We start from the raw sequence: 26,664 nt of genomic DNA, 5'->3' as shown, positions 1-26,664 counted from the left end.
GCTGAGTAGTTACACACCAAACAGATAGTGGTATCATTATATTCACTAATTCTAAAGATGAAATACAGAACAAAAACTAAGCAGCAGCAGTCATTGGGATATTAATGAGTTTCAAACTTTGATTCTCCTGGGAGGCATTTTTCTGAAAATAAGGAGCTACACTAAGGAAAATGTATTCAGAAGAATTTAGAAAGTGGCCATGCCCCATCCTTCAGCCAACAGAAGCTGCAAGAAGTGGTACACCTTTACAGTTCTTTGCCATATAACATAAAAATGACCAGATGTAGCCATTTCTCCCAGAGAAACTGTGCCAGGCCCGCTGGACCACTGAATCCTTATACATGGACAGAATCTGCCAAAACAGCTATTTCACAGGACAGACAGTGCTCTACCACGAACCCAGAGCTCATGAGCCATTGGTATATTGCAGGCAGTGAGCAGTGACACTGAAGATGCGACAACAGAAGCCAACCATGCATGTTCATATATATACACACACACTTACACACATACTTTTTTTTTTTTTTGCTTATTTTCCTTATATATGTGTATACAAACACACACCAAGGTCTGTGGTAGAATCACATGTGTTATTGTTTTGTACCCTAGACTGTCACTCTTTAGATTTCTCTCACCCTGAAAACCTATTCTTCTGATTACCATTTAATAACCAGATAGACATTCTTCACTAACTTCAATAACTGTTTTGTGATAGTGAACAAATTAACATAAGCTTACTTGCTTCTAATAACCCATGCTACAGTGAATGTGGGAGCAGAATGAGTTGTTTCAGCAGCGATATCAAGTTACAGTGACAGCAGAAAAACATGAGAGCTATTAGAATGGGGGGGTTATCCCTGTAATTCTTATTAACATTAATTGAAAATGAGCAGTGGTGGTGTGCTATGACTGTTTCAGACTCTTCCACCATTGTTTTTGCCTCTATTAAAATTGCCATCTCTGCAAAAAAAATAAAACCGAACTGTCACTCACTTTAGTTGGACCATTTCCATGAATAGTGACTGGTAATGTGTCGTATACTGAATTCCTTGCTCTTACTTTTCCTTCTTCAAATTTCAAAAGCACTTCATCTGCAATTCAACAAAGATTGCGCAGTAATAACAGTTTATAAATAACAGTTAAAATTTCAGAGCTCTTTAAGATCTTGCTGATACAATATACCTTGCTGTTGCTATTGTTGTCCATGTTACTTAATTGGAAGCTTTTGTCCATCTTTTCAACTAGATCTTGAATCCTAAGCCCTTTATGCTAAATAAGGTTACATCAAAATTCAGAGTTTGCCATCAGGTGCCTTCAGTATTTGAACAATATCTGCTTTAAACATAAAACTAATTTTGTGCAAATGTTATTTATATAAAAAGTCATAGTTATTTCAGATACGATCTGACTATTATTGCTCCATAATTGGAGGTTAAAGGTAAGAAAGGCAGTTTGCACAGATGCCATTTCTCAATTTAAATTCATGACATTTCAATAAAGGAAATTCTACATTATTCCACATTCCACTTCATTACGTATAGCTATTTGCTTAAGAACATCTAAAAAGGCATTTTAATTACAACCTTACTCCTGTAATTAGGTTTGTGAAAGGCAGATAGAAAAATGGTTCTTAACTTTGTGTTTATTGCTAGCTTCATTTATTGAAGCTTATTTTTGTCTATTTGAAATCAAATATTTTATAAATGGGAAAAATCAATATTAAACCCGAAAGACTTGTAACTAATCTGACAATCAGGTTTACATGCAAATACTTCTTTTAAAAAAGTATACGTTTAGGGAATGCTATTCATGGTTAAGCAAAGAAAGCGTTAATAACAGCTAATAGAACACATATTGTGCAAATCATACACTTACCAACAGCTCCATTTAGAGTCTGGAAAATTGTACATTTGTGGTCCAAAGTGATGTTAATGCGTTCCTGAAATAAAAGTACCAAAGAGGTTGAGGCATTCTAAAAGCCAATGTTTTTAGAGCAACATTGCAGTTATACTGCAGTGGCAGCAAGTATCAAGCAAAGCTACCTATCAGGCTGTTGGATATAATCCTTAATTTTATATTGCTAATTATTTTATATTCCTGAGTTATGCACCTGTATAGCAATCAGTTTTATATGTGTAAAGACTTCAGATAAACTTGAAGGATAAAGGTCATAACTCTCCAAAGAGACTACGGTTTGGCAGTATAAGCCAAATAAAATCTGTGTCTTATCTTAAAAAAAAAAAAAAAAAAAAAAAAAAAAAAATCAAGAAGTCTTGGCCAAGCAACAAAACATACAGTGTTTCACAGTCTCAAAAATGCAAAAGCCAAATTTAAGTATCATGTCAGAATATAAAACACCAGTGGTTTTAAAACATGTTCCTAATACTGTATTTACTAATCCTGCCTAGATCCTTATTTAAAGTACCATGTTATCAAGTTTCAACACGCTGATCAAAGCATATAACCTCTAAACCACGCTTAAAAACCCCTTCTGCAGATAATTTTGGATGACCAAACCAGAGTGTTTTGTTATATATTCTACAGCATTAGACAGTACCATACAGAGAATTAGTGCCAATGTATGGTACAGTATTCCAAGTTAAGCACCATGGAGGTATTTTGAATCACAGTATTCCAAGTTAAGCACCATGGAGGTATTTTGAATCACAGTGCAGCAGCACACTGTGCAGAGGTACACATTTTTTGCCTAGAAGACAATCTGTTTAGACAGCTAATTATATTACTACTGACTTTGGTGCAGAGTCAGCTTTAATGTCTCTACACTCTGTCTTTTCAATTGCATGTGTAGCATCTGACTTACATAAAATCAATTCAAACATTAAGCACTGGAAGGAATGTCCTGTGAGGAGCAGCTAAGGACTTTGGGTTTATCTAGTTTGGAGAAAAGGAGGCTGAGAGTCAACTTCATTGCTCTCTACAGCTCTCTGAGGGGAAGTAGAGGAGGAGATGCTCATCTCTCTTCCTTGGGATCCAGTGTCAGAACATGTGGGAATGGTTCAAAGCTGTGCCAGGGGAGGTTTAGACTGGGCATTAGGAAGCATTTCTTTGCCAAGAGAGCAGTCAAACACTTGAACAGGCTTCCTAAAGAGGTGGCCGATGCCCCATGCCCATCAAATGCCCACCAAAAAAGAGGCATTTGGACAATGCCATTAATAACATGCTTTAACTTTTGGTCAGCCCCATATTAGTCAGGCAGTTGACTAGATGATCACTGTAGGTTCTTTCCAACTGAAATATTCTATATCTGTACCTGTATCTAAACATGCTTGATGTTTCAGGCATAACTTAAGGGAAAGCATACATGTATTTCAGAAACTTAATTTCTTCCTTAAGCATACAAATGCTCAAAATCAACCTCAAAATTCTGCAATATCAAATTCTTTTTGCACCAATACATTGTAAACTTTCCTTAGCTCTTTTCTTCCAGCACCAGGGCCATGCCTCTGACATCTATCACACTCTAACGCTGCTACACAGCAGAGAACTTTGTTAAGCTAGGGCACAGAGAGTCTTCACCTAAAATTTACATTGCAGCTTTATTGAATGCATCTGCACAAAAAGCTGAAGAGTCAGAGGCAGCTGCTGGAAGTATCTGAGATGGCAAAGGGCCAAAATATAAAACACTGGATCAGCAAGTAGTTCAGTGACACCCTGGAAAAATGCCACATTCTCCAGCCATCAAACTGCCAGGTACATGCGACCTTCATTGAGATGAATGCGTCCAACCATATACCTCAGAGCTGTTATTTCTAACAACAAAGTACAACCTGCCTGGATCTGCAGACAGCCTGAAATAATATATCAAGTCATGACCCTTTGGAAGCCTGTTCATCACTCCGACAGTAGGAACCTCTGGAGAACAAACGTAACTGTCAACATGGCACTCAGGAATAAAAAGACAGCATTCCTTTTATTTTTATCTCCTGATGTTTTATAAGGAGCAGCATGTTATTTCAAGCAGAAAGAAATGAGAAAGCCAGTCGCTACCTACCCTTGCCAATGGGTCAACATAGATTTTTGTGTAAAACAGCTGGTCATCATCATTATCCTGCAGATTCCATTGCTGCACAATACGATTTATATATGGAGCATAACCAATAAATCCTGCAATATAACAAACACTTAAGTTATTTCCATAAAAAGCACTACCCTGCCAATGTTGTCCACCAGTCAGGGACTTCATTCTGACTGTTTGGTGCCAAATGAAAAGTATGAAATTCATACAACTTGGCTCAAAATCCAGCTTTCTTCCTGTGATACGTACCAGTTCTGTTTTCAAGAGTTCAGAGTTGAAGAGTTATTTTTATAGTAATGCTATATTAAGGGGGAAAAAATACGAAACAGATCTTTTCAGGATGGTCCTGAGACCTCCAGTGCATGAGATTAGACTACTACTGTTCCCAAGAAGCCCATCTGTGGAAAAAGTTTCATTTTCATCAATCACTTCTTGCTGGCAGAGAAGCCTGAATCTATTATTGCCAGAACTACAAAAAAAATTCAACTCAAAACCAATATATGTTTAAGCCAAAACAAAAAAAAAAAAACACACACACAAAAAAAAAGAAAAAAGATAGGGCAGACAGGCAAGGTAAAGTAGTGAGGGAAAGGAATGAGGATACTCCCAGATCTGCATGTCACCCAGACCATGTACCTAGAAGTGACATACTGTGCTCTGTAGCAGTTAAACAGTAGTATCAGTGTCAGAGCACGTATTAACCAACTGCAAAATTACCACCAAAGCTGGCATTTAAAGGAGGATTCCAGAATTAACATGTCACAGATTAACAGAAGTAACTAGCACTTCTCTTTGAATGAACTGCCCAAGCCATGCTCATGGGCCAGGCAGAGCTACCTGTACACCTACACTGTATGCAGAGATCCCCAAGAACAGAGTAGCCAAGTCAGGAAATTCTGTGACCCAGCTAAACTGTGCCTATAAATAGCACATAACTGCTTTGATTGGGGTCATACCCTAGGTTGAATCTGCTTCAGAAACCATCGGTGCAACTGGGTCATCCCTGGACAGCATTCCATTGCAAGGCACAGTTGCTTGCTAGGCTGTTACTTAATTTACCTGCTTTTTACAAGTTATTTCAAACTTAAATAATATTGGTTGGCAAGAAAACTATTCCTGAGCACAAAAGAGGAGCTATTCAATTGGGGAGGGAGAGGGGAGGTAGTGAACAGCAAATCCAGTCCTTGATTTTATACTTGGGGAATCCAGGAACAGTTCCACATACCAATACATAAAACAGATAACAGAAGTGAGTCATGGTCAAGTTCAAGAGTTTAAATGTGTCCCAGAATCACACTTACCTCCTGAGTTCAGGAACCGTTTTCCACTCCGGACAACAGGGTACTTGTCAGCTAGCCTTTTGTCCGGCCAAATTAGTCCATCTGCTGCAAACACCACTTTATGATTAGTTGCCTGAAATTTCTTTACCAGTTCTTCAGGACCTCCCGCAAAGATAACATCATAGCTGAGAATAAAGAAAACATACCCACTAGATTAGTTTAATTCTAATGCTTTGTGTTCAAAACAACAAGTGGTTGGACTATTCAAGTCTTAAAAATCATACAGACAGCCCTTTTATTCTGAAAAAGGACTCATTAAAACATGTTTTTCCACCATGTAAAACTCCTATACCTTTCTAGAAAAAAATTTCAGTCAATCCTATTTATCTAGTACAGTTTCCCCTTCTACTTACTTTTTTTTAAAACCTTCCACATTTTAGACATTTTTCCTCCAGATTTTGTCTACCTGAAATTGATTTTACATTTCATGTATCTTAAGTTAAAAAAAAAAAAAAAAGTACTTTCCCCTTTAGAAAACTGTTTATGTGTTTAAGAAAAAAACAACAAAAAGTCAAAACAGCCGATGAAATAGACTAGGACTGAAAGGTGATTTAGGCAACTCACTGGGAAACTCTAGATGTTCTTGCTCTAAAACACAACAGCATTGACTTCCTTCTGAATAGTCTTATCAAGAATGTACTTAGATATTTCTCAATAAAGTCTAATTACCCATAAACTTAAACTGTGTTGCAGCCTGACAACGCAAGATCTCTCCTTCAACCTCTTTAGTGTGGTGAAGACTTCAGAGGGCTTCAAACTTCACAATATATATTTATGAAAAACTTCACCTGCCTTTACACGTTCATGAGATTTGACTCCCAAGTCCTACCGAGGACAAGACCTAAAGGCGGAATGCTCATCTTTAAAAACAGCAGTTACCCACAGCCAAAGGTCAACACTGCCCCAAAACAGGAAGAAACACGTGCGGGTTTGGCAAAGGTCCTGTAAGAATGTAGTATCACAAGCTTAGTGGCTTCTTGTTGTTAAACTGCATCTAAATTAATGCCTCAAAAATAACAAAAGAACAACACAAAACCTAAAAAAAAATTATATATTATTATGCAAAGTATAAGGTTCGTTTCTTTGTGCTTGAGATCTCTACATATAGCATTAATGTGCAAACTACTTCAAGGTTCATTTTACACAGCATGAAACCATGACACAGGAACACTGGAATGTCATAGATTAGTTTCTGGCTGAAGAAGCAGAATATTTGTATTTAATGGCAGCATCTCAGCCGCACAACTTCCTCATCTGAATGCAGGTATATTCTTATTCCGCACATCTACCTTGGTAACTGAAAATCATCAGTTCTGACACATAAAGGAATGTTACAGCTACCAAAAAAAATCAAAAACTCTAATCTTGACAAAGATTTTCTTCTTGCAAAGTCTTTTAGCTGTGCTAAGAAAGACAGCAAAACCCCCATCTGCAGTACACAGAACTTTTTGCATTGCAATGTATTACACAGCAACATGGCCAACAGATCAGCCATTACTGACTTCTGGTACTTCTTTATTACAGTTCTGAAATTATTCAAAAAGTCTTCTTCAAAGGGGATTTCATGCAATTGGCCTAGAAGAACTGAGTAACAGCTGGCTTACAAATGCAAAAGAGAATATTTCCACTGCAGAGCAAAGTACGAACCCTGGAGAGGAAGTGTGTTATGTAGTCTATATAAAGTAAGTGGGTTTCTGAAAACTCTCACTGTTTTGTTTTTCTGTAACTTTGGCAGAAGAATGTATGAAAAAAACACTGTACATTTTGGAGCTTTCCCAGCTTTGCAGAAACTGCCTGTTTCTGCCCAAATATACAGGAATACAATTCCCTCCCTTTTCCATTCAGTTGGTGTAGCCCAATTCAAAGCCAGAATGAGCATGAAGAACAAGCAAGAAACAGGAGACAAGCTGAAGACAGACAAAAACAGAGATTTGTCTGAGGCTTTAACTTAATAGCTTATGGCAGGCTGTGCTTCTCCACTTTGATCAGGTTAGTGCTGCCGCTGCAATGACTTACAGCTGCGGGAAGGAACCAAACACCCCTGAACATTGCTTCCAAGGACTGTCATTCTGTAAAAGAAAGCTGAAGTTGAGGAACAGGCTGGGCTAGCCACAGGCTCTGCTTATGAAAGGGATATGCTAACTTAATACAGAACAATTTATAATACAACACACAGTACAGAGCTGCTAAACTGCATCACCAGTTACTGTAAACTTCATACACTAATGGATATTATGCAGGAGTATGAATCCAGCATGGACTTACATTTCCACTAATTTTCATGGACCTGTGTTTTGTCAAGAGATGACTTACTGCCATCACACCTCCTCCTGGGAAGGACCTCTACCAGCCTTCAGCCCCTTGCTGCCAGTCTCCCCATCAGCTGCTTTATGAGGCTCCTGCTTTTCTCTCCAGGCAACAGGAAAACTCCTAGAGTCAAACTGAAACCTATAAATCCATCATTTGCCTTGCTTACCTGCTATGTCAGATTGTGTTCAGTCTATCCAGCACTCAGTGCTTACTGTAAAGGGGATTCACCTCAGGTCTACACCACCAATCACAAACTGGGTCCCAGGACTATCCTTGCCAGTTTATATTGCTGTTATGGGTGATGCACATGACTTAAATAGGACTTCAAAATTTAACAGGGCATAAAAAGCATGGCTATATCCAGGAAGAAGCAGGCTGCCTTGGCAAGCTGGAAAAGCTCAGATACTCTTCTATTTATTCTTCATAAATCCTTCCAATTAAGTAGAAAGCAAGAAGGAAGAAAAAAAAAAAAAGGAAGAAAAAAAACAACCAGAAAGTTTCCACAACTCCAATCCTATTTCCTGAAGCTCCCAGATGGCAGATGCTTGGGGCTGGAATCCACCCATCCCTCCTCCTCCTTTGCAGCAGCAAAGCATACCAGCTATGCACCCAACGCTCCCAGAAACACAAGGAAATGGCAACAGTGGCTCAGGTCCTCTAGAATCAAACAAGCAATTTTTACATCCATAGCTTTTGTGACAAGGACTTGTTACTATTGGAACTGCAGGTTAAGAGCTCAAAATACAAACAGGAGAGGGCTTTCTAGTAACCTGCAATTCGGGTCCGGTATCTCATCTTATTTAACTAGGCTGTCCAGCCACACTGCCATTTTTTCATTTACACTGTATCCCCACCAGGATCGCACCTCAACCATTTCAACATATGCAGAAAATGTAATTACCCCTTACCTCTCAACAGATGTTTTAAAAACACACACACACCAAAAACCTGAAAGGTTTCAAAAGTGTTTCACAATACAAATAGATGGCTGTGGGAGTTCTGGATGAACAGTCACAGCATCCACCATTTTATCCAGTCTACACTGGCCATTAGCCAGTTCAATCTGAAGTGGTCCAAAGTAAACCAGTAGTTGGCTCTTGCAAAAAACAATGCTAAATTAAAGAGCAAAATGCTTTGCCTGCAAATGGAACACTATCTGCACCTAGACATAAGCTGTTCACAGATGTTTAAAATACACTATCTGCACCTAGACACAAGCTGTCCACAGTTCAAACTATTTCCAGAATTGAGAGCCATATAAAAAAACTGCTAAGAAAAAAAAAAAGAGCCCAAGAAGCTAAGTTTAAGTAAACAGTTCACTAGAAATGCTTTGCCTAGTTACAGTAAGTAAACCAGACATTTCCTTTCCCCACCCCCAAGATTAATATTCCAAATGCTTCACAATGAGCATAATGAAAAACATTTGAAAAAGAAAGGAAGTTCACTATATTTGTCTTTTCCAAACTTATCGCTACATTGATCAACATTTAAACTGCAAACCAGGACTCCTGGAAATGAAAAAGCCCCTTAGAATTAAAACATGATGTTGGAATCAGCAAACTATTTTTTTTCCCCTATCAGGAATCAGTTCCACCAGCTTTAAATCAACATGTACTTGGGATTATGGACCTCAAGAACTTGGGAGGCCTTAAATTCTGTGATTTTCATGACAACAAAGATTAAGGTATCCACACTTTGACACACATGGTCCTCTGTATTCTCTCATTCATGCCAGCAGACAGTCTGCCCCTTGAGAAAGTAAATTATGTGGGAGAGGAATCTGAGCTATACCCAGATCTGATAATAAATAGGCATATTTTACCATACAGGGAGAAAAATGTGGTAAAGCAGGATAATACGTTTGAAAACAAAGAAATTCAATGTAAGTAGCAACCATTTGGGAAACATCTGATTCACCTGAGCATTTAGTAAAGAACAAAATCTCCCAAATTAATCTTTCAAAGTTTGTTACTGCATGACCATAGGACAACACTATGAACAAATGTAACATATTTACATTTAGAAAGATACTTTTTTTACTTAAACTGATCAATAAGAAAAAAATTAAAAATTGAATGTGTACCCCCAAACCCAATGTTACTTTTACTATCAATTAAGTGTACAAACAAAATATTCAGCTTAGTAAGTTTCCCTTAAAATGCTTCTTTGTAAATTGGTTAAGATTATTTAGACATTGGCTTTCTAGCTCCATCTTCTACTCATCACAGCCAGTAAAATTGAAACAGAAAACCGAGTAGCATCTTTAAATTTGCTACCAGTTTAATACACTATTCCAACCTTCCTGAACTCTTACGTTATGCAAAACCACAAATTAACTTCTCAGTAAATAACACTGTCGGACCACTTTCCCTCTTGTGAGGATGTCTGCTGTACAAATCCTGCTGAACCTCTACCTTGCAAAAGGCTCCCTAAAATTCTTCAGCTGTCAAATTTTAATAAGCAAATGACAGATTAAAAGCTGAAAAAAATTCTGGAGCATGCATTCAAACATGACTTGGTAACAACGTCATGAATCCATACACAAACTTTTCCAAGCTTGCACTCCGCTACCTCTCCCAAGGCTCCCTGTCGGCAATCAGGGCTTCACGTCCCTGACTCAAGACTTGGTCCCATACCTTCCTTGCAGCAATTCTTTTAGAGCTGTTATCCCATTCTGGCCGATGCCAGCATGGAAGAGGTTAGGCGGCTGCTGTGAGCTGGATTCTTAGCTGCTCTGATCATGCTCTTGTCACAGGAGCAAAAGAGGGGTGGGGGGAGGAAGAGGAAAGCAACAGAAAAAGTGGGATTTGAACATGTTTGAGCTCCCTGTTCTCTGTGACAGGGAGAAACCTATCTGGCCTCCAGTGAGATATTCAAGCATAGCTGTGCTATGAGCTATATAATCTGGCACCTGTAGCAGCAATATCCCTCCAGCCTTCCATCACACAGCGCAGGCACCAGGGGTATATCTGGCATCAAGCCTCTTGTTTCACTTCTCTAAGATGTAAAAGAAGTCCTCCTGTTAAGTGCTTTCCTCAGGGACCCATTTACCAGCTTCCTCTATGTCACCGTTACTTCATGGAACAAGATCACGCCCTGGTCCCTACTGGCCACTTTATTACCGGAGCTCTTTTGCTCTCCCCATCCCATTCCAAACTCCCAGCCCACAGCCATGTCCTGCTCTGACCACAGCTGAACAGGGAGAGGATGAATGCTTGCCTAAAAGCCTATCAGCTCCCAACATTTTTTCACCCCCTTGAGGCACAACTATGAACACCTCTTACATCTGTAAATCTATTTAAAAAGTAATGATTGCTCAAAGAGCAATCTACTATTTTTATGAATGGAGAAAAATGGATGTAAAGTCTCTCAAACAGTGAGGGGGGAAAAGCGGCATGCAACTTCCAGCACATCAGAGCAGCCACGTTTGCATGCCTACCCAGACTAAAACATAAAGGCAACAAGCCAGGTTTGCTCACCATTCAACAAACATTACAACTAAGTCCTCTTGATCAGCATAGCTTTCTATGGCTTCTTTCAGCAAACGAACTTTCTGCCCTCCACCAATAGAGTTAGGCAGCTCACCACCTTTCCACTCTTCACCTTTTCCAAGTACCTGGGAAAAAAAAAAACAAAAAACACTTTTTGCTAGTACCCAACAACAAGAGACTTTTTAAAGCAGACTCTTATTGAAAACAGATGTTAAATCAGAAGCAACACATTAAAGCATAGCAAGCCAGCATTTCCAGCATTGTACATCTTCCATGTCAGAAGCAGCATTCAGCACAATGACATCACTGCAAAAACATGAGACAGACATTTCTTAACCAAATAAGAAACGAGCAATTGCCTGCTAGCACCATTTATTCAAATGTAACTACTTCAGAGAAAAAAAAAAAGTTAATAATTGTATTGGGAAAACATTCTGCATGAGACCTTTAAAAGTCAATACAATCACTTTAGGAACAGAAAGTATAAAAGACCATGGTGGATCAGGGTATCAGTAATACAAATTGCAAGCGCCAGTCTTTCTGAAATCCTTTCAGAACACTTTCGTACAAGGAAAGCATAGGTTCCCCAAAATACAGCTGGCTGCTAAAAAGAGCTAAACAAAACCCCTCCATAGCCAAGCACTATAGAAAGTTACATTTCCAAAAAAGAAAAAAAGACTTAAAACTTTTTGTGGGTTTTGAATATAATGTTTTTGGAACCTAGAAAACGCTACATTGTATGATGTTTTGGACATCAATTTGCAAAACCAATAGATGTATCCAGAGCTCAGGCTTTTTGAGTGCTTTAGTACAACATTATCATACTACAGGTTCTCTCAGTCTTCCAGTTCAGTGGTAAGTGTCAAACTTCACAGACCCAAATAATTTCCTATTTATAGTATAGACCAGGGGTCCTCAAACTTTTTAACCATGGGGCCGACGTGCGGATGAAGTGGCAGGCAGTCATCTGCAACTGCTTGGTTTTTCCCCCCCCAACCCCTGGGGGGGGGGGGGTCTATAAATACCAGGGACCGGATTGAGGACCCTGGGGGGCCGCATCCAGCCTGCCCCTGGTATAGACACTGTGGTAGAGTAAGGCAGAAAAATTTCATAACACCATCTGAATTCCTGGATTTTCCCTTGCAGAACATATTTGTGGGTAACATTTAGAAGAAGGTTAGTACCCTCCCTTTTTCCCAAGGTCACGCAGAGGCCAACCTCAGTATGTGACATACAGAGACATGGAGCAAGGCAGTAAAGTCTGGCAGGAACGATAGAAACATTTTGTACTCTTGGAGAATTACAGATTCCGGGTAAAGACTGAAAGTTTCAGTTGTGACCCTCTCCTCTTCCCCACAGGAGGGATCCAGCCTTGTTTAAGGAAGGAGAAGACATGCAGAGCCCTGCACAGTGCAGTGCAGCTTCCAGAAGTATTCACACAAACAACATCAGCAACACTGAAAAGCAAGGCTATATGATAAAGCATGACAGAACCTTTAAGTGACTGAGAATGCTTTTCACAGTAGCTACTAATCTATAAACCAGTTCCTAAGGCAGTGGAAGAAGCACCCTCCTGTGGTTGTTCAGAGGGGGACCAGCAGTTAAGCAACAGGGGCAGCAGCAGGGCCACATGCAAGTGCCTCAGCTGCCCCTGAGCTCTGTAACTGTTTTACTTTGCCCCATCATGCAAGGAAGCTAATGCAACTGCACTATTTCAGTCTTAAAAAGCTGTGTAGTATAAATATTTGGTATGGAAACACACAATACCTTTACTGTGTAGTTGAAGTGCTTTGCAGTTTGTATAAAACGGTGAAAGCCATCGGTTTCTTTAGTTGCTACAGTAAAAACTAGTAGTTTATCTGAGGGAGAAAAAGAAGAAATGTGTATTAATATGTTTTCAGGACACAGTCTGTAACAGAAAAATGCACTGAACAGCACTGGATCAAGCAAGGCGTTTTATAACTTGCCTGCATCTCACTCAAAGGCAAATATACTGTCATATTATAGGTGAGAGACATTATCAAACAACCATTGCTATGGACAAGGATTCTGTATTTAAAATTATCCTCAGGAAGGGGAAGTAAAGAAATCTATCTACTCTGTAAACAACTAGCTCAAGATGTGAAAACAAAGCTCGTATGACTACTAGACAGGAAGGAGTCTTCAAAACAAAAATAACTTACTACTTTTTGGTCTGAAATAATCCTGTGACCTCTTATCACAGGAATGAATGGTACCATAGAACTTCATCCAACCTCACTAACTCCCCTGAAAGCAAGTGGTTCACTTTCTTCATGAAAACAGGGCAAAAAAGCAACCATGGAAACCAGTCCCCCAACAGGCAGCATTTAGTGCTTTTAAATGTTTGAGCAGAGACAAAAGAGCCAGGGTTTGGAGTTTTTATTCAGAGCCTCTGTAAATTATAGCAGTGCTAGTTTTGCCCTCTTGCTGCATGCAGGCAAATGACTGTGCAACCACGTGGGGGTTTTTTTTCATATCCCTGAGCTTTTAATATAGTTCAGATGAGGCCATGATTTCCCACTGAACAGCTTCCAGATTAAACTATTGAATAACATTCAGCACCCTATGCAATACACTGCAAAATCAAGGTCCATAATTCAAAGCTATGAGAAAGACAGTACCCCTATCCAACATCAAGTATTTAATCAGACCAGCCTGGATCCCAGAGCACACTGCAGTTCCCCATTTGGTCTGAGTTCAAACAACAGCTGTCCTCTAAACAGAGCTCATGAGATCAATCCTTACAAGAAAGTAAAATTTATCACGTCTAGTGAGCCTTTCACAGTGCCTGTTGTTGTTTCACTTGCCCAAAGAACATCATCTGGGTTTATCTTCACCAGCACAGTAACATGTGCTAGAAGTGGCTGCTGTGAAAAACATTATTAACCCTTCAGCTCTGTCCACCACCACAGACTTAGCAGCCATCAGACACCAGAGATGTTATCCCTGAGTGTATTCAAATTTATCACCACTTACCATTTTGTTTTATTTGACAAAATTAACACAAAATATGATGGTCTGCTTCCCACTTTGGAGAAGTGCACCTTGCAAGTTACTCATGTGATGCTCTACAGCCTAATACCAGGGCTCTTCAAGCGTAGCTCTGCTTAATAGTACCTGTAAGAGCACAGACATAGTTTGCAGAGCAACATAAACCACACTTTTTCTAAGGAAATTCAATTCTGTCTCAAGTAGTCACAGCAGGCCAACTATGGAGACTAGTCTCGGGAGCCAGTGATACCGTTTCCACTTAGATTCAGCCCTAGTCAACAGGTCACTTCCAAGAGCACTCCCACCAGGGTCAGAGTGGTCTGGCTAGTCCATCCTCAACAGCAGCTGTAACAGTGTACATGAGGAAGAGCAAGGATAAGACAAGTATGTATGATGCCTTCTCTGCTTTTTCTACTAGTCTCAGTTTACAGGTTTTCCTGACCTGGATGGGGTTTCCATATATTCTGAAACACTTGGTCTACCCCCATGACCTTGCTCTTACTTAGTCACTCCTTGAACTCACATAACCTTTAAGCAGTGACAGTACCATGTGCCCAGCACCTACTCCACAAATCTTCTGTACCATCAGCAGGGCTCCTACAGTTTTTATCTGACACTGCCCAAGTTCTTCAACTACAGCCACCATCTCTACCTGCCCTCCCCACCAGGCACAATTTTTTTTTTTTTTTTGGCGGGGTGGGGAGGGAGGGTCCGTTCCCTCAACAGTCCTGGTGAAGATTTTAACTCCCAGCTCTACTGAACAAGACTGACACTCCTACAATACAATACAGAGCAAAGCAGAAACTTGAAATACCTGAAATGTTTCAATCAACTGAACACCCAAAAGTTTTGGGAAGACAGTTTTGTAAGATTAGTTGCTCCATCTTTCTCCTAGTTAAGCGCTAGCAGTCTTTTGTAGGCAAGAATCAGAAGAAAATCCCATGAGTACAAATGGCCAGAGGACCTCCACAGAGGACTGCAGTACAACCCGTTCACAGACACACTGACTCATAGACAGACATAAACACAGCAATAACAGCTCAATACCTTCAAACTTGTTCATTCTAAAGGTCATGCAATCTAAAGTAATTCTACAGGAGTCACCACAGAATAAAGAAAGAATGTGGTATCTTACACTATGACTAAAACAGAACTGAAGGCAGATTATAGGATTTTTCTCTATGGAACAGACTAAGTTATGATTAATTTTTTGTTCGTGCACTGCATTTTCAAATTAGAGGGAAGCGGAAAAATCTGATCATACCAGACTGCATCACCAAGCCAAGTGAACCCATTATTGAAAGTTTCCTAGTTGACCAGTCAAGCACTGACTATAACCATGGAATTTGGTTTGAGGTAGACATATTTCACACCTACACCTTCCTGAGGAATGCTAACAGCAGGGATTTTAAAAAAAAGTATCTGTACTTAACAACTTAATGTGAATGACAAGATGTGGGCTGCATCAGATTCCTCCAGTCACCAAGTGAAAGAAAATACTGTCAACATACAAGTACAGTTTGGCAAGCAAAAAATAATCTACTGCTCTTCATGGGATATTGTTACTCTCTTTTTAATGGAACCCACAGTAATTCCACCTGCTTGTTGTTCATGTATTTCAAGATTCACTATGGAGCCTGGTATCTTACTTGAGTTTTGTGGAATAGGAGGAAATAAAATGATGTGCCAAATCATAAGTGATTTCAACCTGAGCTATATAAAAAGGAGAAATTTGAGCAGACAAATAATGCGGTTTATATTGGCATGAGGCTGCAACAGAACTTGTACAATGCACACAGCCAACAAAGCAACTTAAGCAGGCTGACTGATTCAGGTTTGCAAACAGTCACAGAACAACGGGAAGCTATTTTTACAAAGGTATTCTTCACATTGGGAATGTTTGGGGTTTTTTAGCATGCTTGCCAATAGCTATTTTTTTCAAATTACAAACGAAGAGGTTTAAAAGCCTTTATTTCCATGTTGTTGCTGCACCACAGAATTTTAGGTGCACATGGTACTTAAGTAATTTTTAAGTGCAGCAGAACTGTAATCATAGCATTTAGAGTTCCTTTAGAATTAGTTTCTTTATAGACTTTGTGGGAGTTTTTTAGCAGGGGGGTGCAGTACGTGTTGGTTGTTTGGGTTTGTTTGTTTCAGGTTTTTTTTTTTTCTCTCCAAGTAATCTGTGTCTGATCAAAGAGCAGAGAAACATGCTTTTATTCTGTCTACAGTGTGTATGGACAGGCAACACAAACTGCATTAAACGACCGTTATCTTGGCACGTTATAAAGGGTATTATTAGCCACATGAGAAAAGTAGTAGCCTCTCTTCCAGCCAGCAAGACATTACAAAAAATATTAATGCAACTCCTGTAGACTCCTGTGACTTTATATGTAGGTGACAACTTGCACCAGTTTCACTGGCAGAGTTCTACTGAGTGTAGCATGGGATGTATTTGTTTCTTCCAGTAGAAGAAAGTGAAGAAAATGCTTCTGACCACCAAGTACTTCAGCTCATTTCTTTTTAACCTCTTAACTTCATTCACTTTGAAAAATCTATTCCTTGTTTGCTACGTTTAGGTACAACCGCCTCTTAGAACATCTGTCCCATTTGCATCTAGTAACACAAATCTAAAGTGACTTCCATGAAGTCACGGGATTGTCAACATGCAAGCAACACAAATCCCAGGGGAGTAAGTTTATCCAAGTTCCATTTTCATTTCAGGATGGGCTCAGCTACATCTGTTTTAGCTGCAGCCACCCAGTGTCCCTGCTGTGCAGCGCAGGTTTGCTCCCAGGAAGAGCCCTGCCAGTGCAAAGGTTCAGTGCAGCACCAGAGCCCTTACCGCAGGCTGATTCACACACAAAAGTCGCACAAGAGGTTGAGTGACTGGCCCAGAGTCCCCAGCAGCATCACTGTGCTGGCTCCAGCTGTTCAATGAAGACCTAGGCGTAGCAGTGGAAAGCTGCCTGCAATTACTGAGACCCCAAGTTACCACTGTGGCCTGGTATTCCCCAGCCAGAGAGCCACAAAATTCTGTCTTTGCAAAAATCCCACCATGAATTCTAGCTGCAGCTAGACACTGTTCCTGCTTCACCATCCACTTTGGCACAAACCCCAGCCCTGCCCTCCACCCAAGTGTCTACCCTAGGGAGCTCTGCCCTGTGGTCTTACATACAGACTTGAGCTACCCAGTTTAAGTCTACCCCACTCACAAGGGAACACACACACTCTGTAATATTTTCCAACAAACAGTAACAGCATCCTCAAAATGCCAACATATATGAAACCAAGAACACAGCAGGCAGTCACAGCCCTCCACACTTGTGGGGTACTGAGATGCTGCTGCTGAGGGTATGGGCTGCTGGGTCAGGCTGGGCTCCCCCAGCATGCCTGAGGCATCTTGGCAGTCACTGGAGGGGATTACCAAGCTTGGCATTTATTTCCACAATTAAAGTCAGTTTGTGTAAAAAGGAAATGCAAACCCTATACTGAAGTTCAACAGGAAGACATGGGGGAAAAAAAAAAAAAAATCTGAAGAGTTTCATGCCAGGTATGAGGGTGCTGAAGTTCCTACAGTGCAATTACACCAAATAGCTTTCAGATAGTTACATTCACAAAACAGCTGTTATGTTTTGAGAACAAGCCTCAGAGAGCATGCATTTGGCCAAGAAAAGTATATCCAGTGACAAATAGAACTAATTTTTGCATGCAAAATAGGAAATCCTTTAGCACTCAAGTCGTGAAAGACAGCACTGCATATAGAGCACATGCAACATATTACGAAAGCCAATGAAGGTTTACCAAAACATCTCACTCTTCTACTCAATCTTTTGTGTTACTACCATCAGGGATCTGACTACACCATAAATATTTATTTCCAGAAATAAGAACTGTAAACCAGAGTCTTTGTCTTCAGTGAATTGCCTGGCAAAGTCTCAGTTAGGGACTGTCACGGCAGGACTGCTTTAAGTGACCTCTCTCCTTGTACCTTGGCAAAGTACGCAAAGCAGCGCAGTCATTCCTCACACACCCACATGGTTCTTATTTATCTTGAATGAACACTGACAGAGATCACTACATAATTTCTACCAGGGGCTGTGGGCACTAGTACAGTAGCTTCAGAGCAGCCAAAAATGAGGATATTGCTCATAGCCACACAGGAGCTGACATTTAGTCCTTGGATTCAAGGCCATGGATTTTGCCGGAGTAGGAATAAGCTGTAAGATCAAAGGACATCTGTGCAAGGTACCACATTATACCATTAAAATATATCTCTCTAGAAGTAGTATCTTGCAGTGGTAAACAAAGGATGTTTGGTACTGGGAATATGGTTTTATCCATATTCTAGTGTCTACATAAAACACAGCCTCCTTTCTTGTTTGCAGATTACATCCCACTCAGAACTGCTCAGAGTAACAACTGTGTATTAATCTGTCCAGTCAATGAGCAAAGAGATGTACAATTGCAAAATAATTCACCAAAGGTTTCCAGAAAGCAAACTCTTGCTAGAGATCATGGAAAAAGCTTATACTTTCAGCTCCCAAGAATAACTCTGTGCATTTAAAAAAAAACAGAATAAAAAAAATGCAGACTGTTAAAGGTAAAGTAATAACCTTGGCAGTGATCTGCATGACCTTAATCTAAGGCACAGGCTGGACAGATTACCTGGAAAAGAATATGGATGAGATGGATACCTGGAGGAGGCACATGGATGCATGCCCATCAATTAAGCTATGTAATTGTGCCTATTGTTATGTCTCCTGCACCTCTGGACACATGGGAGACCAACAGTATACAGTTTCCCACAAGCACAACAAAAACAAAACCAGAAAAAATACAACAAACCCACAAAGAGGATTTACCTTGCCTTTACACCGCATGGAAGCACGCTTCTTTATCATTGAGACACACACTAAAGCACAATACAACTGAAAGTGTACAGTAATGAGGAATGTTCAAAAGGAAGCTGAACTGGGAAGTAGCTGTCAGAATGACAGTAAACAGCCCCAACTAACTGCAAGACTTCTGATTGCATTTCCACTATTATTTCTTGTTTCCAGAGGTTAAATGTTTAAAACAAAAATAAATAGCAGGGGGAAAGTTTGTTTGGGTTTGGAATAAAGTTTTCAGTATTGAAATTCAGTATTAGCCTTGGAAACAAACAGGCAATCTACACCATGCATAATCATCATTTATGAGTCCTGACTTGACCACGCCACTTTCCCTTCCAGCTTCTGTACTCAGCCAGTAATGAGAAGTTGAACTAGGGGAATTGTCCTCAACAAGTTCTATTTTTCCTTCCTTATACGCCTCACCTAAAGCACATACCCCATCAACAAAATCCATGTTCTGAGACTTTTACAGTAGTCTGAGTTAGAAACAAAAAGTAAATTAGCAGTTTCCTTGACCTTCCCATCCACTCTGCTCCCCTAAAAGGGGAATACTTTTGCACCGGGAGGAGAAATCAGTCCTCAGCTTTGCCCTTCAGCTTCTGGCACACCAGAAGCTCCTGGTGGGTGCTTTCCAGCATGTCACCAGCCCTGTTTGGAGAACATGCCATCTTAATATCATTGCCCTGATAAGCATATCAAGTACAACATGTTTGAGTTCTCAAATGAAAGGATAATAGTGCAAGTTGAGCTGTGTGCAAGTCAGCTCACAGTATGTGAAGGCATGATCCATAACTGGGATTCAAGATCTAGATTCTCATAACTTCATAATAGAACTGGTAAATTTTGGAAGAATAAAACTTTAAACACTATTTAGGAATACAGTGTCGCTATACAACTAACATCCTGGGATTTCTCTAACAGATGAGTTATATTTCTGGAAAATAACCTGGAAAATGTACAATACTCTACAATATCTTCTGAACAAGACAAAACTTACTGAGATTTAATAAAAAAAAAGCCAACCTGCCGATATAAAGCTTGTTGGAAAATATTTATAGGCTCAATTTCTGTTTCCGCCATAAAACTGAACAACATAACAGTGAGTTCCCAATTAATTGCAAGACTCTGAAAGAGCTTTTAAAGAGAAGGCAGCATAAGGTTTAAGCCCACAACAGTAAAAAAAGCATTCAAAAAACTGAAATGGATCACTGGACTACACAATATTGTATGGAGTCAATACAGTCATGATAACCAATTCTCCTCCCACACATTTGATGACTTTACTAAATCCAATTCTCTCATATGCTTCTGAGCCTTGTTGAAGGTTGCAGATAGCTGAAGAGTAACAGATGGTGCCAGCAGTAACTTCCCTTCCCTGTTTATGTGGGCTCATACTGTATGTTCAAAACCCAAAGAATTGTTATGCCAGCTAAAAAGTTGAAATATCAAAGAGCATTTTCAATAATCCAGATTTTTAGCGCAACATAGTCTTCCACTCAAGAAGGTAACATTAGATTCCTCCAAATGCAAGATTGACTTCCCCACCCCCCACCCCACCCCCCATAAATAGGAGCTATAGCTTAAATTTAAGATTCTATGTCAAATAAAGCTTTTGAAAACCCACATACTCTGAAAAGATGTCAAACAGCTGGAGGCAGGAGAAACCCATCATATGCAATGGGACCATGACTGGAAGTTATACCTACGCACATATACTTGGTTAATACAATCCAGCAGCAAGCAAAGATCTTAAGTACGCAACTGAAGAACACAAAGTTTAAACACATGTATCTACCCAGTGCCAGTTTATATGACATACATATGGTCAAAGAATGTAATAAGCCAACAGAAGAATTTCTTGTCAAATAAAATTTTTGGCATAAAGAGGGAGATGATCGAACCATCTGACAGCTGTTTATTTTCCCCTGAAATTCTTTAGAAACACAACAATATGCTGGAATAGCAAATATGACAATCTTCTCAGGAAATAAATATGCATTGCACTCCAAGAGGGGGAAAGATGACTGGTGCATAAAGAACATTACTTCATATTTGAAAGTTCTAAGGGTTTTTTAATCTGATCTTCATACTCTACAGCCAACTTCTGTTCCACACTGAACAATTTGCTGTGTGCCTGCACTCATACCAGTTTACCACTTCCCAAAGAGACAGGCTAGGATTGCTGTTAAAAAATATCCTTGGAAGGGAGACAAAACATTGTTCAAAAACTCATGAAAGATTGGAAAGTATTAAGATTTAAAATAAAAGATGAAATCGGAATTAACAGCAAGTTAAGAACAGTCATTGGTTGCCAAACACATAGTACATACTGATTTCCTATACCAATATATGTTCTTGCATGGAAAAGATGGATTTCTAAGAACCAGTGCTTCAAACCAATCTTAGAGACAAGATTTTGAAGAAGCGAACCTTCCTGTGCAGACCTCTTCTGAAAGTTGGGTCAGTTTTCCTCTGTATCACAAACCTCCTGTTAATCACTGCACCTCAATACATACATGTCTTTGCAAAATACAAAGAGCAGCACAAACATTATTTATGTAATTTCCAAAAAAGTACGATCCTTCTTCACTAGCTATTAGCACACTTGTACTTTCTCAACTTTAAACCAGACAAATTAAACCAAAGTAAAGAGAAGTCTGTCTTTTGATGGTATAAGCATAGTTATTGCAGAACTAATGCAGGTACGCAGGTATCACCTCTGCTACCACCTGATCCGAAAATAGCTCAACCTGCAGAATAAGAAATACTACTGCCTTTAAACTGTTGGAAACAGTTTATGGCCACAGCCGGCATTTATAGTTATCAGGGATCACTCAATGCATGGCCTGTCTGTGTACAATCATTCCTATGCTCCTCCAGGTTATTTGTAGACCTTGCTAAAGTTACAGAGCAATACCTATTGGTATCAAAATTCCCAACCATCCCAAGTCAGGGAGTAGAACTAGTTATGGCAGGAAGCTTTCAGAAGCTGTCTAGGGAAAGAAATATACAATGTATAAATTGCCAGTTTCAGTTACTTGTGAATAGCTGGTACTGTTGCAACTTCCCTAGTCACAGAAAATGTTGCCTGTTACAGTGTTCTCCCTCCTCTCATGTGTTTTAACGAGAACAAAGAAGCTGACTTAGCAGAAATGCGTGCTTGTATTAAGCAATAGCTGCTCTGAATTTTTCCTCATAAAATAGCATTTATGCTAGATTAGCATATGCCAACTGACAGCCCCTAGACAGGACACTAAAAAATTTTGGTTTTGCTTTCTACCAACTGAGTCCAAACTGAAGTTCTCCAAGACTTAGAAACTGACTCATTGTTCAAGAGTCCTATTATCATTAAATGCCACCTGCAATCTAAATCCATTTAGGAAGAGGTGAACAGTGCTGTAGCAACTGTGCATTTCAGAATCTAAAGGGGTTTTTTATGAAAATACTGAAGATTTCTTATGCAAAGAAATTCTCTCATGCTTTAACTCACAGGCCATAGGAATGTGAACAGGCATTCCTCTCTTCCACGCATACTGCCTCAAATGGCAAGCCTGCTGAGCTGCTGCTTACTGCCTGTCTTATCACATCATTTCTGATGTCATGTAGATACAGAGTCTAAAATGTTTATAATGAAAATGATCAACTGTTGAATACAGCCAGTTTAAAAAAAAATCCACCATTCACAGACGACATCTATTTTTCTGTATATGCATATGTACATATACACACTTTCAGAAAAAGATTAGCCATTACTCTCAATATTAATACACAACTGATTTCAGAAAACATTTAAAAGCTGATTCTGTCTCAGCTTTTCATTTACTTTCTTTTCATTTATAAGTATCAAATACAGTCAACAAGAGCTCATTAAGGCCTATATGTGCACTCATCAATCACCCATGTCAGTCCTGGGTGCACCACTGGCTGGTGCTCAGGTCCACAGTCACTCTAATGCAAGATTTCCTTGTTTTGATAGCTGAACAAAACCAGATACAAGCAGCAGTAGTCAAGAGTTTTTCCATCAGTTTCAGCAGACTTGGATGAGACCCTGTTTAATGAATCAGTTATTCAGTAGTAAAGCAACAATGAGACACATTCCTTAGTTTCCAGATAAGAAAACAACTAAAATCAACTGTTTGTAAATGACATCATTGCCATGCATGAAGCAGCTCCGTCAACAAAAGCTGCCTAACAAGTGGGGAACAGATCAGGTTACAGCTGTTTATTAGTGCCCAGATAGCAATCAAACCACAAAAATCTTCTGGAGAGTGGGAGCGGATGGAGTCATGGCACAGGCTGGGTCTTGCTTGAACACGCTGATTGGATGGCCCTGCTATAAACTGTCATTGGGGCTGTGCAGCTGAGAGCAGGACACAATTAACATCAGCTGTCTAAGTGAGAAAGTTTACTCAGCTTCTGCCTTGCCCTCTCTGTCTCTCTCATAAATATGTATTCAGAGAAGAGCACGCTTCTTCTTAAGCTGTTGTCTAGCAAATCCAGCTGTTTAAACAGAAGTGGTCACACACAGCACCAGGCATTGTTAAAGTCCATTTTCTGACTGCCAGTCAATCCATCAGTGAAATTCAGCAGTTAAGATCTGCAATAACAGTTTCTCCTTAGACTAGTCTTTGCTTAAAAAAGGAAAAATTGAAGCTGGAACAGGAGCCATCCTGAAAACACATTAATTGCCCATGCCTGCACCATGGCTCATGTTGTCAGCAAATGCTTCCCACCCCCATTAGTCAGTTCCATTTGAAAGTGCTGCCCTGCAGCTTCACATCTGGCCCCTATGTCCAGGCACTGGACATGTAAAATTCCCCAAACAGGAACACAGGCCATGCAACCCTGGAAACAGAAAAATAACATACTTTGTAAAGATCCATCCTCTGTATGAACAAGCAACTTAAACACCACACTTGTAAGATACAGGTAGTGCACTGCCTTGAACAACAGAGTCCTTCAAATCATGAAACAAGCACCAAAAACTTCTGAACTACTTATGACACAAGACACCATGACATGTCATGTATGACATTTAATTAAAGATGCTTTTAACATCCAATGCTTGACCTACCAACTTCAGTTACTAAGTTTATTGGCCTGGTTCTGACTGAACACATGTACAATTGCTTTACAGTGATGTAAAACAGAATTAGTAAACTGCTTACAAGGACAGTGTAAGGAAACACTTTGCTGTATTAAAGTGTCACGTGAAATTACAAAACTAAAGGTAAACAACCCATTTTTACTTTTTTGCAAAAAAATTTTAAGAAAATTACAAAAATAATTCTATCAGATGCAGATTAATTTTCTGCACAGGTGATTTCGGTGAGAAACCCTAATGGCCTCACTCAGTACATCAACACTTAGACCCACAGGTACAGAATTAATTCTCAGGAATGGCACTTAAATGCCAAAACTATTTGTGTTCCAACATTTTTTCTTTTTTCCTTACAGTTTGTTTGCATTAAGTACAAATGCTGCATATGTCAGCTTTAAAAACACTTGCAGTTTTACTGCAATAATCAGTACTACCATCAAAAAGAACTCCCCATGCCCTGTCCACCATTTTTTTTCCTCGTATCTATTTCCTAAGAAAATCCACAGTAGACCAATATATTGCAGTTTGTCTAAGAAGGAACCCTGGAACACTTTCAAGGGGCAGACCATAAGACCTGGTGAGCCAACCACTAAAATAAAGTAGGTTTCTTCAGAACTGTCCTATAAACTTGCATGTGACATTTTAAGCCAAGGCAGAGTTCTACTGTTTAGCCTTAAACTATTAAGGAAATTGGTCTGTAATTACTTTATACTCCATTACAAAAACAGTCATGTGTTTCAAAAGAAATTATACAGTAATCAACAGTACCTTTAATTTTGGTTCAAGTAGAACAAGAATTAAATGATCAAATATGTCAATTATATAATTTGTCAATAATCTAAACATTTCAACAATTAGTAGGTATCTAAGTTTCTGAAGTCTCAGTGCTCAACTGAAAATATATCATTACAATATTACATAAAAAACAGGCACACAGGCATGCACACATGCTGACAACACAAAGCCAGATTACTCTGATCACCAAAGAAAAGATTTACTCTGTTTCTTTAGTGAACTTCTGATTTGTTAGATTTTAATTTGTTTAGTTTTCCTTCTACTACAAATTGTAAAAGGAATTCCGGCTCCTGGAAAAAATACAATATCTGAGATGAAACAGTGCCCTTACATATTTACTCTCCTCATAACTGGTATAATCCATATTTTGAAAACTGAATTCACCTTAAGGAAATACTTCAGAAGCAGTTCTATTAAACCGCCTAAAGTTATTTGTGGTGTCGGGCTGTGCTTGCAAGCACGTATTCCTTGATGATTAAGTGTCATTTATTCTCTAGAGCTACAACATTCCCACACATACAGACACATTCCTGCTACTGATCTGTTTGGTCAAGTTGTGTTTTGTGCTGGAGAGAACCATGCTCTATGTCCCTCAACTATAAAAAACTGACATTATAAATGAAAACAAAAATGCCCTTACTGTGACCATACTTACTCTTCGTGACAAGGGACTTAAATTACTTGACATGCTACATGACTATATTCACTCAAGTTATACTTCAGAATAGCAGCTCTACACAAATGGAAAGATACTGCTTTTGATTACACAATGTAATACTGCTAATTCAACAGACAAACTAAACACTTCCCCATGAAGAGACTGAGTCACTTTTGCTTAAGTATGCAGCAGTGAGGGAAACAGCCAAGAACTCTGACATACATCATGATTCTCTAGAATATGCTACCAACATAAAGAAAGCTTTGTTAAATAATCTGCTAGTTTAGATCCTTGACAGGAACACATTTCACATAAAGCCTCCCTGGTGCTCATTGCACTGTACCTTTACTCTACAAATTACATCGTCAAATGCTGGTGATAGAGGTCACAACTATTTTACTTTTTCTTGTTTTAATTAGAAATTAATTTTACCATCAAAGTTGCAGTTATCTTATCCAATGCCAATGTATATTGCAAAGAGAAGCAATGTCACATCCACCACTGTGGTCTCCCTCCACAGTCTAATCATTCCCTCTACCTTAGGAAAGAATGAGAAGCCTGGCCAAAAAATTTCTAAATTTTTTTTTTCCAACAGAGACTGGCTTTGTATAGTCTCTAAACCAGATGCTACAAAGAACTCAGACTGCCAGCTTTGGGTGTCTTCAAGGAAGAGTATTTTCAAGGCAAAAACACAAGACAGAAGAATGACTTGGCTGCTTTGCACCTCCACAGACACATTCACTTACTTTTCACTAATTTACACACACACGCTACACACCATTTCATTTCTTATTCACCATTTATTTCAAAGCTAGAGCCTAAATGTATCTACACGAGCAATCATCACCCATCTGAAGTGGAGCACACAGATGCTACATGCATTTCTAAATACTCCCCAGGGAGCTGGGATGATGGTGCCCCAGACACAGGCAACCCAAGTGCTGTCTCCTGCTGGATCGGGTCCGGGGTGCGTCTCTCTCTGCCTCTCTCCTTACCTGTAAGAGGTGAGTGGCAGTGTTTCCATGC

The 26,664-nt window shown here is 39.5% G+C and overlaps 1 protein-coding gene across 4 annotated transcripts in view; it reads right to left on the bottom strand.

The window, feature by feature from the left end:
* Window positions 1-26,664, bottom strand: part of PLOD2 (procollagen-lysine,2-oxoglutarate 5-dioxygenase 2) — a 56,720-nt gene that overhangs the window by 24,816 nt on the left and 5,240 nt on the right. For all 4 annotated transcript variants that reach the window (XM_080410467.1, XM_080410468.1, XM_080410470.1 and 1 more), the window contains exons 2-7: window positions 12,945-13,036; window positions 11,166-11,302; window positions 5,338-5,501; window positions 4,013-4,125; window positions 1,876-1,939; window positions 994-1,091 (exon numbers count right to left, since the gene is read on the bottom strand). In XM_080410467.1, coding sequence (XP_080266593.1) covers window positions 994-1,091; window positions 1,876-1,939; window positions 4,013-4,125; window positions 5,338-5,501; window positions 11,166-11,302; window positions 12,945-13,036 — 668 coding nt within the window. The remainder of the gene's footprint in view (window positions 1-993; window positions 1,092-1,875; window positions 1,940-4,012; window positions 4,126-5,337; window positions 5,502-11,165; window positions 11,303-12,944; window positions 13,037-26,664) is intronic.

The sequence above is a fragment of the Falco punctatus genome (genome assembly GCF_963210335.1).
Source record: "Falco punctatus genome assembly, chromosome: 13".
In the NCBI taxonomy this organism is placed as follows: domain Eukaryota; kingdom Metazoa; phylum Chordata; class Aves; order Falconiformes; family Falconidae; genus Falco; species Falco punctatus.
The sequence above is the reverse complement of the archived record's forward strand: the minus strand, read 5'-3'. Positions and strand labels throughout refer to the sequence as shown.